Below are 20817 nucleotides of genomic sequence, written 5' to 3' on the forward strand. Positions count from 1 at the left end.
GCTAGTTCCAGGACAGGAACCAAAAGCTACAGAGAAACCCTGTCTCGAAAAATCAAAAAAAAAAAAATAAAATAAATAAAAAAAAATAAAACATACTAAAGCCCAGATAAAGACCTAAAAAGTTTACTAGCAAAAAAAAAAAAAATGATCAATGACCTCAAAGAGGACTCAAACAGATAAATGAAGTAAGGAAATCAATCTATGACCTGGGGAGAAAAGAGAATAACACATAGGAGAAAAAATCAACAAAACAGAAGAAAAAATTCAGCTTGATAATTGAGATTTTTGAGAAAAAGTTGGAAATAAAAAACTCATATAAGTTAATACATGAGATTATAAAATATAGCAATACTGAAACAGTGGTTTGTGATTTCACCTTTGTCTTCTATTAGTATTTAAGAGATCAGTATATTTAAAAGAATTATTAATTTATGTTTTATGTCATAAAAAACAAAAGTGAAATTTTGTTATAAAGAAAGGAAGAGAATTCTATATGTTGTTGAAGTTGTACTGTTATAAATTCAAATTAGAATGGTAAAGTTTTGTAAAGTTAGAAGCAATCTTAAGTAGTAACCACAAATAAAATAACTATAGTATATACACAAAAAAAAACTAGAAGGACTTTCAACACCAAAAAATAAGTAAATCCAGGCATGGTATTACAAGTCCTTAATCCCAGCACTTGGGAGGAGAAGTAGAAGAATGTATGTAAATTCAAGGTCACCTGATCTCCATTTCAACTTCCTGGCCAGCTACCACTTCATAGTGAAATTTTGCCCCAGAATAAAATAAATACAAAATAAAACGAACAAAAAGAGGACAGTAATACAAGAAATGAGTCACAAGAAAGTCATACAACATACAGAAAACAAACAGCAAGATGTCAAAAGGAAATTGATTCTTGTAATTAATTACTTTGATTCTAAATGGATTAAACCCTCCAATGAAAAGTCACAGAACAACAGAGACAAATAAAAACATATCAATGTAAACTTGTCTAGAAGAAATACTTAATCCAATGGTATAATAAGCTGAAATTGATAGGAAAACATACCACACAAATAGCAAGCAAGAGAACAGGGTGGCAATACTGATGTCAGTCAATAGAGACATAACAATTATAAACATTTATACAGCTAATAATTGACCAAAATAGAGGAAGCAAAACATAATAAAAGTGAAGAAATAGTTACACAATAATAACTCACTATTGAAGAATAAAATAAACAGAGGATCTAAAACAGTGAACTAGATTTAACAGCTATACATAGAACTATACAATAGCAGCATATAGATTCCTAAGTATACATTGTAAATTTTCCCCAAAAGACCATATATTAAGTCATATATGAGTAGACGTTCAAAAGAAAAAGAAAAAATTTAAAAACACATTCTTCAATACAAATATGGAAAGAAGTAAAACTGTTCCCTTTTTCAGGTGATATAGTATGGAGATTCTAAAGATTCTATCAGAAAACTTCTAGAAATGATAAACTCAAGCAACATAACAGTATCAATGTGCACAAATCAATAGCTTTTCTATACACAAGCAAATGCACAGAGAGGGAGATCATGGACACACTTCCACTTACAATAGGTTCAGAGAATATCTAGGAATAAACCAAGCCAAGGAAATGAGGGAAATCTATAATGAAAACTTTAAATTTATGCAAAAAAGAGACAGACATTAGAAAATGGAGAGACACTATTGCTCATGGGTTGTTAGCATGAACATTGTGAAAAATGACAATTCTGCAAAAATATATTTACGAATTCAGTGCACTCCAAATCAAAATCCCCATCCATTCTTCACAGAAACAGAAAAAGAACAGTATTCTAAACTTCATATGGAACCACAGAAGAACCATGTATAGCCAAAAAATTCTGAACAAAAAAGAACAATGCTCGTCAGATTAAAATTTCAGATTTTAAGATATATTACAGAGTAATAAAAGCAATATATTGGCACAAAACAGACATGTGAGCCAATGAAACAAAATCAGAGGTCGAAAACATGAGCACATCTAACCTGGGGCACTTAATATTTGACAAAGAGGCCAAAAACATAGGCTGGAAAAAAGAAAGCATCTTCAACAAATGGTGCTGAGAAAAATTGGTTGTCCATATTGTAGAAGAACGAAATTCGACCCATTATCCATCACCTTGCACAAAACCTTGACTCCAAATGAATCAAAGACTAAACCTGAAGCACTGAAACTGCTAGAGGAAAACACAGGCAGTGCCTGCGTGGTGCAGGTACAGGAAAGGACTTCCTGAGTAGCACTCCATTTTCCTCAAGACTTAAGGCCAACAATCGCTGAAATTTAATAAAAGTGAAAACCTTCTGCAAAGCTAAAGAAAACAAGCAGGTAAAAGGAAGCCCAAAGAACGGGGGAGGAATGTTGACCACCTACACATCTGACAGACTTTTAGTATCTAGAACATACAAAGAACTCAAAAAACAGTCAAAAGCAAAACAAATGACTCATTCAAAAAATGGGCCTAGAACTGGAATGGAGAGTTCTCAAAAGAAGCGGGGTGTAGGGAACGACTGAGAAATATCTTTAAAAATGCTCATCATCCCTAGCAATTAGGAAAATGCAAATCAAAACAACTTTGTGATTTCATATGATCCCAGCTAGAATGGCAAAGACCAACAAAGTAACCCACGTCAAATGCTGGAAAAGAGAAAGGATTCTCAGCTGGTAGTATTGCAAAATTGGTGCATGCTTTCACTGTGTCTCATGTGGCATGTTGAATTTTCATTTGATAAATAAAAATACAAACCAAAAACTGGAAGACTTACACTCCTTGATTCTAAAGTGACTGGACTAATCAAAATAGTATAATAATAGCCTAACCATAAACAGACAAATAGAGCAAAGAATAAAATATTTGCATATATTGTCAAATGATTTTAAGAATAGTGTCAAAACCAGTAGAAAAAGCAAAATCTTTTCAACTAATTTGACCCTGGGGAAACTGGAAATATACACACAAAAGAATGGAAATTAGACTCTATCTAATGCCGCAAAAGAATGGAAATTCAACTCTATCTAAAGCCACAAACGTCAACTAAAAATAGACCCAAATACCGCAATGTAAGACCTAAAACCATAACTCTTGAAAAAAACATAGTAACACCAAAGGCACCAATAAAAATAGAATAGATAAATTAGAATTCATAAAAGTAATATATACAAAGTAAAAAGACAACAAACAAATGGTAGAAAAGATTTAGAAATCACATATTAGAGAAGCAATTATCATCTAGAATATAGAGAACCCCTAAAGTTCAGCAACAACAAAGCAAATAATAAAAGATTTGATGTATATTTCTCCATAGAATATATAAAAATAACCAGTTAATATAAAAATAACCTCAACATCATTAATATTGATATGAATATTAGGTAAATATAAATCACAACTGAAGAGATATCACTTTACAACATGTAATATCATCATTTAAAAAAGCAAAAAAAACCCCAACAACAACAGAATGTTGGTCACAACTTGTAGTAATTAGAACTACTGTATAATATAGTTCATTAAAAATTAAAAATAGAATTACAATACAATCCTGTAATTCCATTTCTATATGTATAGCTAAAATAATTGAAGGAGTACTTTGTATTTTTGTTTGTTTCTGGGAAAAGCTCTCACTATGGAACCCTGGCTAACTTGGAACTCACTACATAGGCAAGGAGACCTTAAACTCAAAGAAATTCACTTGCCTCCCTTCCCCAAGTGCTGGGATTAAAGGCACACATCATGTTCCACTGAAAAGAGCACCTTGAAGAGTTAGATTTTACACTATTCACAGAATACAGCAGTTAAAACATAAAACAACTTAAACCTCACTGGCTCAATGGATAAACAAAATGTTATAAATACACAACTATTCAGCTTTTGAAAAGGAAAGAAATTTGATGTGGGAGTGTCATCTATCTATCTGTTGCTTTCATTGGTTAATTAATAGAGAAAACTGCTTGGCTGATAGGGCAGAATTTAGATAGGCGGAGTAGACCGAACAGAATGCTGAGAGGAAGAAGGCAGTGAGAGTCGATATAGCTCTCCTCTCCAAGATGGACGCAGGTTAAGATCCTTCCCAGTAAGCAAGCCACCACCTCGTGGTGCTACACAGATTATTAGAAATGGGTTAATCAAGACGTGAGAGTTAGCCAGAAAGAGGCTAGAGCTAATGGGCCAAGCAGTGTTTAAAAGAATACAATTTGTGTGTTGTTATTTCGGGTGTAAAGCTAGCCGTGAGGGAGCTGGGCGGAAACGCTTATTACAGAAATTTAAATATACTACAGTGTGCATAAACTGGAAGGACAGTAGCCTTTAAAGTAAACCAGTCATAAAAAGATAAGTACTATTATGTTTCCACATATATGATATACTTATAAACAAACATGATTATTAAGTTAAGGAGAAGAAAAACTAGATAGTCATTGTTTAAAAGGTATACAATTTTCAGTTTTAAAAGATGAAAGTTATGAAAATGGATGCCTAATATTATTAAAGTACTTAATACTATAAAACTGTACAAATAAAATGAATAAGATGGAAAGTTGTGCTATATATACATATATGATCATAACAACATTTTTGGAAAGAAGTATACTATTTTTATCAACTAGAACTCAGTTCTTAATTGTTAAAAAGTATGATGAAATAATCTTAATATATGAAAAGGTTTTACAAAAGTAGCATCAGTTTTAAGAAATTAATGTATGAGTATCTTAAACTAGCTGTTATAAGACTTAAGAAAAATCACTTTGTGTGAAGAATTGAGAAATTATACACATAACAATTTTGACAAAAATAAAACCGTACTGATAATACCTTGGAGGCACGAATATGCCTGTGAATATCTGTTAGTTGCTGGATTTTGTATTCTAGCTCTGAAATCTGAGCTTGAAGCCAAGTCCATCGGCTGCCAACTCGCGCTCTGTCTACAAGCCACTTCCATTCAGTACTAGCGTTACTGTGAACAAAGCAAACACTGTTAGTCAAAGCACAAAGTCAGTCAGCTCTTCAAAGTCTTTATAACTTCCCTGACCACTTGCATGAAACCCTGTTTCTTTTACAAACTAACTACACTGCATCAGGGATGGCAGGTTGACTTCTTATCAAAGTAGATAATTTGAGTCCTTACCTTTCTACTACACAAGTACTTGGCTGTAGTCAATATTACACACCTAACAGTAGGGTAATCCCCCCATAATTTAATATGTTATTAATGCTAAGGGCTTACATGGGTCTGAGCCAATAAAGAAAATGAAACAAAAATGGTAATTCCAACATCCCATAAAATCTGTTCTGTAATGGGGATACAGAGTCTGAACTGGCCATCTTCTGTAACCAGGCAAGGCTTCCAGTGGTGGGACCGGGACATCAACCCAGCCACAAAACCTGCAATCTACAATTTGTCCTGCCTGCAAGATATGCTGGGACAATAATGCCTCAGAACTTGTAGGAGTGGTCAACTAATGACTAGTCCAACTCGAGGCCCACACCATGAGAGAGAGCCCATGCCTAATACTGCCTGGAGGACCAGGGCCAGAGACCTTGGATGAACCAAACAGGACTGACCAAAAGAAAAAAAAAATCAATGAAAGGATTCCTAACGATATTCTCCTATACTCATAGGATCAGTGTCTAACACAATAGTTTCAGAGAGGCTTCATCCACCCACTGATAAGAGCAGATGCAGAGACCCACAGCCAGACATTAGAGTGGAGAACCCCTGCAGAAAAGGGGAAGGAGGGGTAGATGAATATGTCTGACAGAATCAACTGCACAGGGCTCATAGAAACCTAGTCAATAATCACGGATCCTGTATAGGTCTCAGCTAGGTCCTCTGCACACATGAATATGTCTGACAGAATCAACTGAACAGGGCTCATAGAAACCTAATCAATAATCACGGATCCAGTATAGGTCTGAGCTAGGTCCTCTGCACACATGTTATCGTTGTGTAGCTTGGTGTCCTTGTGGGACTCCTAACAGTGGAGGTGGGGGTGTTTCTAATTCTTTTAACTGCTCTTGGGACTCTTTTCCCCCTACTAGGTTGCCTTGTCCAGTCCTGACATGAGAGTTTGTGCCCAGTCTTACTGTAATGTGTTATGCCATGTTCGGTGGATCTTCCTAGGAGCTCTGCTCTTTTCTGAAAAGAAAAAGAGTGGATCTGGGGCAGAGGGAGAAGTGAGGGGGCAGGTTGGGAGAAGAGGAGGGAGAGGAGGCTGCTGTTGGAATGTAATGTATGAAAGAAAAATTTAAAAAAAAACAATCTTACATGTAAAAGTGGATATCATGTATTAAACAATCCATTTGACCTATTTTCATTTAATAAATTCATTTAATAAACTGTAATGTACTTAACTATGTAATATTTACTTGGTGCAATATATTTGGTTACCCAATACTTACAGGCATTGACAATAATTTACAAAATATGAATTCTCTACATTTCCTTCTCTTTTGCTTTTCTTTCTTTCCTTTTTTTTTCTAATAGTATTTCATCACTAGATAGCCTTAGCTGTCCTAGAACAAGGTTTGTAACCCAGACTAACCTCAAATGCACAGAAATATGTCTCTGCCTCCCAAATGCTGGACCTAAGGCATATGCCACCACGACCAGACTTACATTTCAAATAATTATCTCCCATGCATGGGTCTTTGGGTGTTTATTAAGATAGACATCTTGGTAAACTCTAGTGACTGTGCTCTCCAGTACAGAGAACACAAAGGATTTATAAGGAGCTCTACTTTTATATACGTTCTGAAAAAAAAAAAAAGCTGAAGACTCTTCTAGCTTCTGACAAGGGCAATCTTTGAATCTGTAATTTATTTAGATTACAAACGAATTCATGAAAATACTGTAACTGCATCAACTAGAAAAATAAATAAATGGAAACATACAAGGCATGGGGGAAGATGGAAAGGAGCAAAAATTGATATGGATTACCAAGGAAAAAGTATCACTAAAAATATGGAAGTATAACTCAGAGCTAATAACTACAAAATAGAACATAATAACTACATAGTAGAAAAACATATGAACCTTTATTTTTTCAAAATAAGTACCTACTATGTATTATCATAGAATATGCCCCTCAATGAACCATAATGATAATTAGTGATAATAAGCATATCAATATAAGTTCATCAATGACAGTAATTGGTATGAATGTTGATTCTGAGTAATTTGTAGGAACAGAGAGGATATAGGGATTATGATATTTACTCAGTTTTGCTGTGAACCCAAAACTACTCTAAAGGCTAAAGTTTAGAAAATATATAATGGAAACCAAAACAAAAAGGCCAGGTGTTGTAATGCATGCCTTTAATGCCTGCACTCAAGAGACAGAGGCGGGCAGATCTCGGTGAGTTCAAGGGCAGCCTGGTCTATATAGGAGCTCCAGGACAACCAGAGCTACATAGTGAGACTCTGTTTTGAAAACAACAACAGTAATAATAAATGTTATAATGGAATATTCATATAAACTCAGCCAGAGAACATATTGTAGAAACAATTTTCTGTCAGATAAACAAGGCAAGTATTGTAACTTAGATTCAGAGTACTTAAATATAATAAATATAATTTTATATCAGTATTTCTAAAAGGCTACTTTTAAAATATTTTAATTGCCTATACTATGAGTGAAAATAACATATACAGCAGTTTCTCTTGGATTTATTACATTTTCAGTTTACAATCAATATTATAATTTTGCAAACTTTGTCCATTTTTTAAAAATCAGACTTTCATAAATATGAACAAAGGGAGAGTGTCTATTTAAAATTCACTTAATATAGATATTTAGCAGTATGAAATGCCAGGCGTTAAGTCTGGAACATAAGGCAGAGCCATACCATGCACAACTTGCACAGGTGAGATTAATTTGGCTTAGTGTAAATTAGAAGCTACTTAAAAATAACAAAATTATTTTCCCAAGCAATGTGGCTACCAACACCTTACAGTGAGACATGACAAGGAGGAAGAAAGATACAACTGATTGGGGTACAAATTATCTCCAAATATCTCATGTGCTAGCCCTGTATTTTTTGTACTTAAGTTGGAGTCAAGTGACTACTACTGACAACAGGCTATGAGCAAACTGACTCTCATTTCATACAGCTGAGGACCTTCAAATCCACTGGTGTAGACAGGATAGCTATAAAAGCATTCTAGATAGTGGGGGAATAGCCCGAGGCATAAGCCACACTACATGTCTACTGTGCTCAAGCACTGAGATTATGATGCTAACTTGTTACTAAATATAAACTGTTCTAATGGAAACAATCTGAAAATAGGTTGGACTGAGAAGCTGAGATGATAAATAAGATATAAAGGTCACTGAAAAATAATGGAATTATGGGAGCTTTCTATGGAGGAGACCAGAAGGAAAGCAAAGGTCTTCTTTGTTTTTTTCCGTTTATTTATTTATTAAAGATTTCTGTCTCTTCCCCGCCACCGCCTCCCATTTCCCCCCCTCCCCCAATCAGGTCCCCCTCCCTCGTCAGCCCAAAGAGCGATCAGGGTTCCCTGCCCAGTGGGAAGTCCAAGGACCGCCCACCTCCATCCAGGTCTTCTTTCAAATTCTTCCATTTGCTTCAGTTAGAAAATTTCTTAACATTCAGTTTGACTTGGTTATGAAATCGATGACAAATGATCAAATAAAAAAGAAACAAGTTTTCGTTTCTACATATTATACTTCTGGTCAAGTTACTGTCACTGAAGTTAGTGTCACACATTATGTTTACAAATCCTATCAAATTAATTTGATGCAATGCTAGATTAAATTTAAATGAACAAAATCATGTTGGAGCTTTATGGTGTGTGGATGGATGTTTACAATGGATAACTGATCCTACACTTTACTATGAATGATTTAAAAAGCCTGTGCGTTAGATGGGAAGGGAGTAAACCAGCCTTTTCATCCAACATGCTTCCTTGCTGAAAACATCTTCTTTTCTTCCATCTTCAAGATTTTTTATGGATTTTTATTGAGCTCTACATTTTTCTCTGCTCCCCTCCCTGCCTCTCCCCTCCCCCTTCAACCCTACTCCAAGATGCCCATGCTCCCAATTTACTCAGGAGATCTTGTCTTTGAAAACATTTTCTTAAAAATATCAAGTTGTAAACATGTAACAGATAAGGATATGGCTGGCTTTTTGAAGAATGACAACTGTTGCATTTAAGGTCAAAATATGGTTTAAATAAGCAACAAATATAACGAATGATATAATTTTATGTGTAAACCAATAAGAACGCAGATGATAGATCAGAGAACCTGTACAATGTAACTAGTACATAAGTTTGGGCTACTAAACCTCTAAGAATAATGGCTCTCTGCATCTCAGAGGACGCACAGACCACTAGGTTGGTGACCACTGGTTGTAGTCCCATCTCTAATTCATAGCAAGGGAAACACATCTATGTGTGGACATAATTGGGCTGAGAGAAACCAGTAGGTCTCCCAAAGGCTAGTCTATGCTTTAAATTTCCAATCTTGCTTGCTTATAGTCAACGCTTAACTCGCTCATGGAAATATTACACATTTAAGTAATTCTGGCTGCCATTTCCAGAGTTGTTGTTTTATCTTAAAATTTTGTTTATGCGGGGGAGTTTGCCTGCATATACACATGTACACCATATGCATGCCCAGCACCACAGGAAGCCAGAAAGATCATGGAGCCCCTAGAACTGGACTTTACAGAGGTGGGTGTGGGAACAAGTCCAGGACCTCTGCAAAAGCAGATGCTCTTCACCACATTAATACTTGAACATACAGTCTAGTTTTGGCTTTGACGTGTAGTTACTGAAGCAAGAACTTTCCAGTATTCCAGTACTACATCTTTAGGTCTTAGTAATACATCCAGTATTACCAGTATTGCATCTTTAGGTCTTGGTAATACTGGATGTATTATTACCAAGATCTAAAGAAAGACATGTATATTTAATCTTTCATTTAACACGTTTTGTTACCTGACTAATAGAGCAAATTAATGATGACTAAAAATCAAAAAAGAATACCTAGTTATAAGAAATAACTATGTAAAGGAAAAGAAAGATATGTCCTAGAAAAATAAACCAGGTCAACCTTCTCAACTGGTATTTGCTCAGCTAGAAAAATTGTGTTCTTCCCTGGAATTGGGTTCCTTTAGACCTGAGGTTACAAATATTTTGGGCTTTGTGGACCAACTATTCAGCTCTACCTTTGTAAAATGAGAGTACCTATAGGCCATACATCATGGGTGCTATATTCCAATGTAACTACTTTCAAAATAGGAACTAAATCAGATTGGGTTCATGGGTCTGCTGACCAATACCTGTTGAAGATTATTTTTTCATGTGCATCTTCTGCTTCCCAAAGGATTTAATAACATGCCTGTGCAAATACCATGTCCACATTTGACGGGGCTATCTTATTGGTGTAATTCCTTTATCAAACTTACCTTATTAAAAAAAAAAACAAACTTACCTTATTAGAAAACTTCATTCCCAGTCTACAAATAGTTAAATAGGCAAATGAGAGGTGCCCTAAATTATATCTGTTTATGTAAAACTAATCTGAATGGGTTTTGTTTTGTCTTGAGAAAGGGTCTATGTAATAGATATGTTGTTATTATTAAGTGGGTTTGAATTTTGTCAAATTACTTTTGATATTTTTATTTAAATTGAGTGTTAAGACATTTTGCTTCCTTTCATAATATATGTGGTCATGATTAAAATATTGTGCCACATTCTAGTTGATATTTACTTTGGATGTTTTGTTGGCTATATTTCTGCTGCTTTCTTATATTTTTGTGTAGTGTCATAATCAAGCTAACACTGGCCTCATAGAGAACTGGAAGTAAATATTTTCTCCTTTATCCTCTCAAGGAGTTTTAGAGAATTGTGATTATTGCAAATTCATCTCAAAATATTTTATCAGTGAAAATAGCTAGGCCTGAAATTTCATGTTGAAAGATTGTTAATTATCAATTTAGTGTTTCTAAATGATGTCTAGCATGTTTTATAATTCTTTAGTAATATTTGATAATATTGTTGCAAATAATCAAACTATTTGTTCTATGTGATCCTTCTCCAGAAAATAATTTTGTTTGGGTGGTTATTAAACTATTGACTTATTTAACTGCACCAAACTCATCTTGCTTTTTAAAGCCTTGTTTCAAGCAAGTATACAGTAATCCTGACAATAAGACAACTCAATAAATTGATGATGAGATCGATGGTCTGAAGAAATAGCAAATTAACAAAGCTAAACTACCAGCAAAGGAGAAATCTGGCTTTGGTATTTTCATATATAACTTACTAGATAAAAAAAATGGAAACAAAAAAAAAAGCAAAAGCTACCACAAGGCTAACAGAAACTAACACTAGGCATCCTGGTTATGAATGTAGTGTAACATCCAATAATGTGTACTATAAAATCATAGTCAGAAAAAAAACATAACAATACATTTCTGGATAGCAAAATTAGATGCTACAGAAACAAAGGAAAAGACTGTCACCTCACAAAGCAAAATTAGGGTCCCTTTAAGACATTACTTCACTGCTACTGCAAGTCTTGATGTTATAAAGACTGGGAGCTATTATGCATATCCACATTTTTCTTTTTAACCAACGAATTTTATGTGTATGATGTTGGATGCACCCGGGAAAGCCAGAGGTAGATATTAGGTATCTTTGTAGCGTGCTCTTCTGATTTGGAAACAGGGTTTCTCATTGGTTGAACTGGAGTTCACCAATTAACTACACTCTGTGGGCAGCTATCCCTGAATCCCAGAATCTCCTTGCCTCCATCTTCCAACACTGGTATTACACCTATGCTCCACACAGATTCTCACATGTGCGGTGGGTGATCAAAACTCAGATCTCGGGCTGGAGAGATGGCTCAGCGGTTAAGAGCACTGCCTGCTCTTCCAGAGGTCCTGAGTTCAATTCCCAGCAACCACATGGTGGCTCACAACCATCTGTAATGAGATCTGGTGCCCTCTTCTGGCCTGTAGACAGAATACTGAGAATACTGTATACATAATAAATAAATAAATCTTTAAAAAAAAAAAAAAACCTCAGATCTCCATGTTTCCATAGCAAGCAATTTACCCAATCATCCTTTACCCAGCCCTCCTATGAATTTTATTGTGGCTTTCCTGTCCTTAGTGCATCATGTAAGATCCAGAAGGGCAGAGGGATACAAAATGTGCCTATTAATTTGTAGCTCATGACATTACAGTGAACCTCATCTGAACATAATAGAGGAATACTCTACTCCGCTCTAGGGTCCTAGTTTGTCATCTTTGAAAAACTGATATGTTTTATGTATGAGAAAGGAGTATATGGCTGTATGGAAGGCCAAAGATAATCAAATAGACAGCATACATGCAGTCCCTCTCTCAATATCTAATCATTTTTATTTTGGGTTTTTTTTTTAAAGGGACACTGTGAGGAAAACCCCCATTCTTTTTTGTTTTTTTTTAAAGATCCATTTATTTATTATGCATACAATGTTCCATTAACATCTATACACCAGAAGAGGCACCAGATCTCATTACAGATGGTTGTGAAACACCGTGTGGTTGCTGGGAATTGAACTCAGGACTTCTGGAAGAGCAGCTAGTGCTCTTAATCTCTGAGCCACCTTCTCCAGCCCCTTTTGGGGGGTTTTTGAGAGTCATACTGTGTAGTTCAGGCTTTGACTCACTTTATAGCCCCAACTGCCCTCAGGTTCATGATCCTCCAGTCTCAACATCTGGAATGCTGGGATTGTAGATACCCACTAACACGTTCAACTTTCTGGTAACAGAACTCTGAGGCCTAAACAAAAAACAGCTGGAGACTCTACTTCCCAATCTGACATGCTTTGAAATCTAAGTTTCAAAGTCTGACTTTCAGAGGTAAGCAAAAGTAACTTGTGCATCTGCTGGACCTTGCCTTTAAGTATAATTGAGTGGCTCCTTAAAAATAGCTGGGTGTGGGAATGAGATGAAGTCCTAGTCAATCAGTGCAGGCAGCAAAAACGATCTTAGGGAGATAATAAAGCCAAAAGATCCTCACCAGAATCTGAGCATGCCTAATTACTGTTAAGTGAGAAAAAATTTATGTATGTGGAGGTTCCCTTCCTATGACAGCTTAGTATATATTTTACTAACTCTCTCCTTCAAAAGTATTTTATGCCATTAGGATCAGATCCTAAGTTCTTAAAGTGTTCACTGTCTCCCACACATGCTGGCTCATGCCCCTAATCCTAGGACTTAGAGATTTGTAGGCAGGAGGATAGTGGATCCAAGGCCAGCATGAGCTACACAGCAAGATTCTGCCCCCATAACCACAAAAAGAAAAGAAACAAAAAGAAAAGAAAAGAAAAAGGAAAGAAAAGTGAACTTTAGGTATTCTAATGATAAAGAACATTAAGGGGTGGGGTTATTAAAGGGTTTTCAAATGTAGATGAAAGAGTGGCACAATGTAATTTAGTCTAGAACCCTGGCAAAACTCACTGTGTAAACTGGCTAAATTAAGCTTCTAGTCTGACTTTAAAAGAACTCACAAGATCACCTAGAAAATTTAGTCCCACCCACCATTTCCCTCTCTCAACACACTCAACACAAAGGAAGAAAGAAGTTGGAGTATATATTTATATATACTATAACTACCACCCTTTTTCTCTTGAATAGAATTTTTTGTTTGGTTTGGTTTTTGTGTGTTTTCTTTTGTTTTTCAAGACAGGTTTCACTGTGTAGCCCTAGAGATCCTGTAATTCATTCTGTACACCAAGCTAGCCTCAAATTCACAGAGATCTACCTGCTTTTGCCTCCAGAATGCTGAGATAAAAGGTGTGCACCACCACCACCCAGCAATAGATCTTTGAAACTTAATGGTCTGTTAGGTACTCTTAACTGTCGATGTGCAATTCTTGTGTGGAACATTTACAACTATGGACATGGAGAAACAGAAGCATAGTGAATTTGTAAAGCACACTGAAGCATCCTTACTAAGGACAAATCAATAATTCAATAAGCATCCTGTGTGTATTCATACAAGCACACATACTTCTTTTGTTCAAGAAAGTAGACAATTATGTAGACTGAACACTAAATAAAGATAAAGCTGAAGAGATTAAGAGAAAATTGACAAAAAATTGTACATAATTATTTGTATAGAGTGTGAGGTTTTCTTTTACAAGTTGAAATGAAGTGAGTAGATGAGGCTCATTACATCCCTTGCCACACTTAGACTTTGGTTGTGACAACACTTAGCATCCAATCTCAGTGGCGTTCAAGCATTCTGACAAAAGAGCTCCAGAACTTACTTCTCCTCAATCGAAAAACTGTCACTGTTGCCAACATCCTCCTTCTCTCTCCCCCAACTCCAGCCTATGGCAGCTCTGGTAACCACTAACCTTCCGAGTTTCTATGCTATGACTTTTTAAGATTCTCCTTCTTTGTGAGATTTTACACTCATTTTTCAATTATATTAAGTGACTTCTACATTCACTTAACAAATGATATATTTCACTTTTCTAAAAGACTGAATAATATTCCATTATGCATTTGATTGTGGACGAAAATGAAAATGGTAATGCAGAAATGAATTCAATTTATTGATTTCATTTCCTTTGGATAGATACCCAAAGTAGGATTGCTAGAATGTAGAATGTAGTTCTATTTTATCTACCTGAAGAAATTTCTTTCTTCCATAATGACTAAACTAATTTACATTATTAACAATTTGCAAAGTTCTCCTTACTCCATATTCTCTCCAGTACTTACAACCTTCTACTAACCGTACAACACGACAGTACCTCATCGTTGTTTTCATTGGTATTTTCTGATAACTAGTGATAGTAAGTTGCATTTACTTGGTTTTGAAGGACCCGTTGGCGATTTGTATGTCTTCTTTAGAGAAAAGTCTAGTAGGGACCTTTGATCATTTTTAACTGTTTTCTTATTACTGTTTGTCTGGCTTGAATATGTAGTTTGGCCATTCTTATCAGTTGTATAATTAGTAAATATTCTCTCCCATTCTATAGGCTGTTTATATTGTTTCTTTTGTTTGTATCAATTTTTAATTTACTACAATCCCACTTGCCTATTTTCACATTTGTTGCCTGTATTTTAAGCCCAGGTCCAGAAAATCTTTGCCAAGACTATATATCAAGCTTTTCCTCTCCACTTTATCATAGTTTTACATAATCATATCTTATGTTTACACCTTAATCCATTTTGAAATAATGTAGGAATATGTAATGACATAAAGATTCAATTCCATTATTCTGCATGTAGATATCTGTCCAATTTTTCCAACATTTAAGAGATTTATCATTTTTCATTACTGTATTCCTGGCATCTTTCTCCAAGATGAATTGGACATAAAAGAGTAGCCTCGAGAGAAAGAACTGAAGAATAGGATTATAGGCATCTGCCACAATGCCTATAATTAATGTAGAGTATCTTTCTATTTGTGTCTACATTGATTTTACCAATATTTTATAGGTTTTAGTATAAACATCTTTCACTGATTTTATTGAAGTCAATCCTAAATTATCTTTGTTTTCATGCTACTATAAAAGGAATTTTTATTGATTGCATTTTCAGTTTTGGATTAGTGTATAGAAACAGTACTATTTCTATACCTTGATCTTGTATATAGCAAGTTAACTGATTTCATATTTCTAACAATTTTCAGAAAACCTGTTTTTCCCAGAGGATCACAACATGTCTGAACATCCTATTTAGTATCTTCTTTTTCCATTTGTATGTCCTTTTCTATGATCTGGTTAGAAATTCTAGTCTTGACTGGGAAGAAGCAGGGTCTACAGATTGAACGTCCATACCCCTCAGACTTCCTATGTTGAAGTTTAATAGCAATGTTGTGATTTTAAGAAGCATCTACTGGGAAACAACTGGTTCTGCTTTCATCACAGGATAGGTGTCCTTACAAGAGTCCAGTGGACTTGTTCACCCCCAATACCATTTGAGAACCTAATACAAGTGTCATTTATGAAGACATTGCCATTAAATCTGTAAGTTCTTTAACCTTAAGACTCTCTACCCTCTATAAACACAAGTAGTAATGTATCTGTGATTCATAAATTTCCTGGTCTAAAATGTTTCCTTGTACCAATCTGAACAATAGTATCCTTGTCTTGTTCCTCATCTTAAAGGGAAGCTTTCAAGTTAGCTATCACTAAGATATCTGTGAACTTCTAACATGTGACTCTTACAAGATACATTCCTTTTATACTTAAGTGGGTAATTTTAACCAAGAAAAGTTGCTGAATTGTTTCAATTTTGTCGCATTTATTGAGATGATCATGTAAAGTTCTGTTCCTGTTCTGTTAACATAATATGCATCCATTTGCATGTTGAATTATCTTTGCATCTAAAGAATAAATTCCATTAGACAATGGCTCATTATTTTAATGTATTAATTAAATCCTTTAATTAAATTATTTTTGTAAAGAGTTTTGCATTTATATTCATTATGGATACTGGCCTTTTTTACTTTTTCTTTCAATCTTATCTGGCTTTGCTATTAGGGTACGGCTGGTTTCATACAGTGAATTAGGAAGCAGTCCTGCCTATCCAATTTTTAGAATAAATTGAAGATTGCTACCAGTTCTCTGAATGTTTTATAGAACCCAACAATAAAGCCATCAGATTCCTGCATTTGGTAGTAGATATTTTATTAGTGTTGCCATCTCCTTATTCAACATTGGTAGGCTCAATTTTTTTTATTTTTCATCATTTAATCTTGATATTAGATGTATGTATTATGAATGTGCTTATTCTAGGTTATTCAGTTTGATGGAATACAGATATTCCTAATAAAAAACTATAGTCCTTCATATTTCTGTTCAATCACCTCTAACCCCTTACTCCTGATGTTTGTTTAAATCTAGAGATTGATCAAATTTATTTAGCTTTCAAAAACTTGGTATTTTCAGTTGCTTTCTTGGTCTCTATTGCAATTGTTTTTGTACTGATCTTTATTATTTCTTACCTTGCACTAACTTAGGACTTACTTCTTTTTTTTTTTTTTTTTGAGATGTATGCCCTGGCAATGCTGAAGCATGCATGGGCAGCCTGTATATGGCAGTTGTTGAACTTGTCCATATTGGGTTTCATGGTCTAAGTTGATGAGAATGACTGACCAGGTCTCTTCCTCAAGAGGGCACCAAATCTCATTACAGATGGTTGTGAGCCACCACGTGGTTGCTGGGAATTGAACAGAGGAATTAATCCACACCAGCTTGGGCTATATAGGGAGATCCAGTCTCAATTTTTATTTTCCTTTTAGTTATCCCAAAATTGGGTATGTGCATATTTATAATTTTCTATCTCTTGATAAACTATTTACTAGTATATAATAATCTATTTCATTTTACAGATTTTGTCTGTTATTTTTTTCTGCTACTAGTATAGCTAAGCCCTGTTCTCTTCTAGGTTATATATTCATGGAGTATATTTTCTTTTTAACTCCCTGTACATTATATGTCTTTTTAAAGCTGAAATCTCTTATTTTCTTTTTAATATTTGTTTATTTATTATGTATACAACAGTCCTTCCATGCCTGCCTGCATGCCAGAAGAGGGCACCAGATCTCATTATAGATGGTTGTGAGCCACCATGTGGTTGCTGGGAATTGAACTCAGGACCTTTGGAAGAGCAGGCAATGCTCTTAACCTCTGAGCCATCTCTCCAGCCCCCTGAAATCTCTTATTAAAGAGCTTATAGTTGGGTCTTTGTTTTTCCCCAATCCATTCAGCAATTCTTAAGAAGCCAACTGGTTACAGTCAAGAATTAACTATTGATAGGTACAGATTTCTTAGGGACACCTTCATTATTGCTATGTTTAAAATAATCTTTGTTCTTTAAGATCTAGTGGTTTTCTATTGTTCTTTGATTCCTTAATCTTTGCTGTAGTATAATTTTTTGCATGTGGTAGCCACGAAACATAAAAATGATCCAGCTGTGAGTCTATTTTAAGCTGGAAGCAAAGGTACTGGTTGTCCCCACTGATTCTGTACTTGGTACTCTAGGAAGCAAAGGTACTGGTTGTCCCCACTGATTCTGTACTTGGTACTCTAGGAAGCAAAGGTACTGGTTGTCCCCACTGATTCTGTACTGCAGTGGCTGGCACTTGGTACTCTAGGAAAAAGGTTGTTTAGCTGATGCTTTTGATAAAAGTCCAAGACTCACAACTCAGTCATTGCGACTTCTGCTTCTGGTGAAAATCTGAGGCATGAGCATGGCCATGCGTTGGAGGGATTGCTCATTTTTAAGTGAAATGAGGATAGTAGCAACCACATCCCATGGTTGACGGAACTAAATGAGGTATCATATGTAACTAATTAGCAAAATGGCAGCCTGAAAAATAATTTGCACTTAATAACTGGCTAGTTCCCACATCCAAGCAATTTCAGTTATAGTGACATCAGAACACTTTTAAAAGATAGGGATACTCACTTTCTCACATTTCACTCATAAAAAATAATACACTAGTTCTATATCAATTAGTAAAAACAATATCGTTTCTAATTCTATAATGATTATCCATTTTGAAGAATTTGAAAAAAATGTCACAGTTGTATTCAGGAAGATGTACAAACAACATTAACAGATCCCAAGAAATTTGAAATTGTGCTCCATGCAACTACATTAAATTTAAGTCAAATTAAATCGAACACTTAGTCTTCAATAGAAGATCATCACATACTGTAGAAGAAATAATGTGTTTTCCATTTACTTTTTTATGATGACAGGCTGAATAAAGATTATGAACTGAAATATGATCATACTCTCTCTTGTCAAAAAAAAAAAAAAAGAACAAACAAACAAACCCCTAGCAGATCAAAGGCGTGCATGTAATCTAGCAGTTAGGAAGCACAGACAAGAGTATGAAGAGTTCAAGGACAGCCCGGGCTCCACCTCAACTCTACCCTCTATAAAGTAGCACTTGGCCGAGCGGTGGTGGCTCACGCCTGTAATCCCAGCACTCGGGAGGCAGAGGCAGGTGGATCTCTGTGAGTTCGAGGCCAGCCTGGTCTACAAAGAGAGTCCCAGGACAGGCTCCAAAGCTACAGAGAAACCCTGTCTCAAAAAACTAAAAAAAAAAAAAAAAAGTAGCATGCACTCACAACTATTAGATTCACAAAGCTAACAAGGGAACCCCATGTAATCTCTTAAAGGTTCAGGCTTTAATTACATCCAAGGATAGAAAAATGCTTATTTAGACCTATTACTATTCCTTTTTGTTTTTCCTGGAAAGTAAAGTAACTACTTTTAAATAATGTTTTCTATTCCATATCCATAGATTTTGTAACATCTGCAGATTCAAGCAATCGCACATTGTAACAACTGAGAATTCAATACCTATACGAAGTGTATCACACAACAAACATACAGAAAATTCCTATCATCTCTGAAACTATTTCTATATGGAACATGTAGGGGTTTTTTTGTTGTTGTTATGCCCTACACAATTCAGTGTAACAATTACTTGCATGGCATTCACACTGTTTAAAGTATTATGATTAATCCAGAGATGTATACAGGTAAATGTCATTAGGTGCACATACTTACTACACCATTTTACATAATAGACTAAAAAAGGTCTATGGAGTTTTTGCAGAAGATCCTGAGGCTCACACTTAGCATATCTGATTCACACATATAGCTATCTTACGAAATAAAATATCTTAAGGTATTATCATCTCAGATTTCAAGTTCTATGACTGAGCAACTATAATAAAAAAAGAACAGCATGGGACTGGCATGAAATAGATGCTGGGGTGGTTAATGCACACCTTTAATCCAAGCTCTCGGGGGGCAGAGGCAGGTGGATCTCTGTGAACTGGAGGCCAGCCTGGTCTACAGAGTGAGCTTCAGGCCAGCATACCTACAAAGTAAAATTCTGTCTCAGATCTCTCAATTTCTCTCTCTCTCTCTCTCTCTCTCTCTCTCTCTCTCTCTCTCTCTCTCTCTCTCTCTCCCCCCCCCCCATACACACACACACACACACACACACACACACACACACTTAATCAACAGAATAAAATTGACGAGCCAGACATATCTCCATATACAGGTCAAAAAATAGGTGTCAAAAAACACCTATTTTTGACAAAGAAACCAAAATATACACTGAAGAAAAGACAGCACCTTCAACAAGTGGTGCTGGTCAAACTGGATGGCGCATTTAGACTGCAAATAGGTCCACATCTGTCTCCCTGCATAAAGCTCAACTCTAAATGGATCAAGGACCTGAATAAAAGACCAGATACCCTGAACCTTACAGAAGAGAAACCTGACAGGAGAAGAAGTGGGGAATAGGCTTGAACTCACTGGCATAGAAAAGGATTTTCTAAACAGGACACTGACAGCAAAGGCATTAACAACAACAATAAATGGAACCTCATGAAGCTAAAAAGCTTCTTCTATACAGAGAAAAAGACACCGTCACTCAAGCAAAGTGGCAGTCTGCAGAATGGGGGAAAAATCTTTAATCAATTATGCTTCTGTTAAAAGATTAATTTCAATAATAAATAACAGAAAACTGAACATCAGGAAAATAGTCCAATTAAAAACTGGAATACAGAACTAAACAGAGTTCTCATAAGAGGAAACACAAATGATATACTTAATGTTTTCAAAGTGTCCAACATCATTAGTCATCAGGGGAGTGAAAATTAAAACTATTGAGATTTCATCTCACCCCAGTGAGGATTGCCAAGTTCAAGATAACAAATGACAGCACATGCTGGCAAAGATGCGGGGAAGGGGGAAACATTTATTCAT

At 35.4% G+C, this 20817-nt stretch overlaps 1 protein-coding gene across 8 annotated transcripts in view; it reads right to left on the bottom strand.

The window, feature by feature from the left end:
- Kansl1l (KAT8 regulatory NSL complex subunit 1 like) overlaps nucleotides 1-20817 on the bottom strand; it is an 86474-nt gene that overhangs the window by 47683 nt on the left and 17974 nt on the right. For all 8 annotated transcript variants that reach the window (XM_075951377.1, XM_075951379.1, XM_075951378.1 and 5 more), the window contains exon 3: nucleotides 4852-4993. In XM_075951377.1, coding sequence (XP_075807492.1) covers nucleotides 4852-4993 — 142 coding nt within the window. The remainder of the gene's footprint in view (nucleotides 1-4851; nucleotides 4994-20817) is intronic.

The sequence above is a fragment of the Microtus pennsylvanicus genome, chromosome 17, assembly GCF_037038515.1.
Source record: "Microtus pennsylvanicus isolate mMicPen1 chromosome 17, mMicPen1.hap1, whole genome shotgun sequence".
In the NCBI taxonomy this organism is placed as follows: domain Eukaryota; kingdom Metazoa; phylum Chordata; class Mammalia; order Rodentia; family Cricetidae; genus Microtus; species Microtus pennsylvanicus.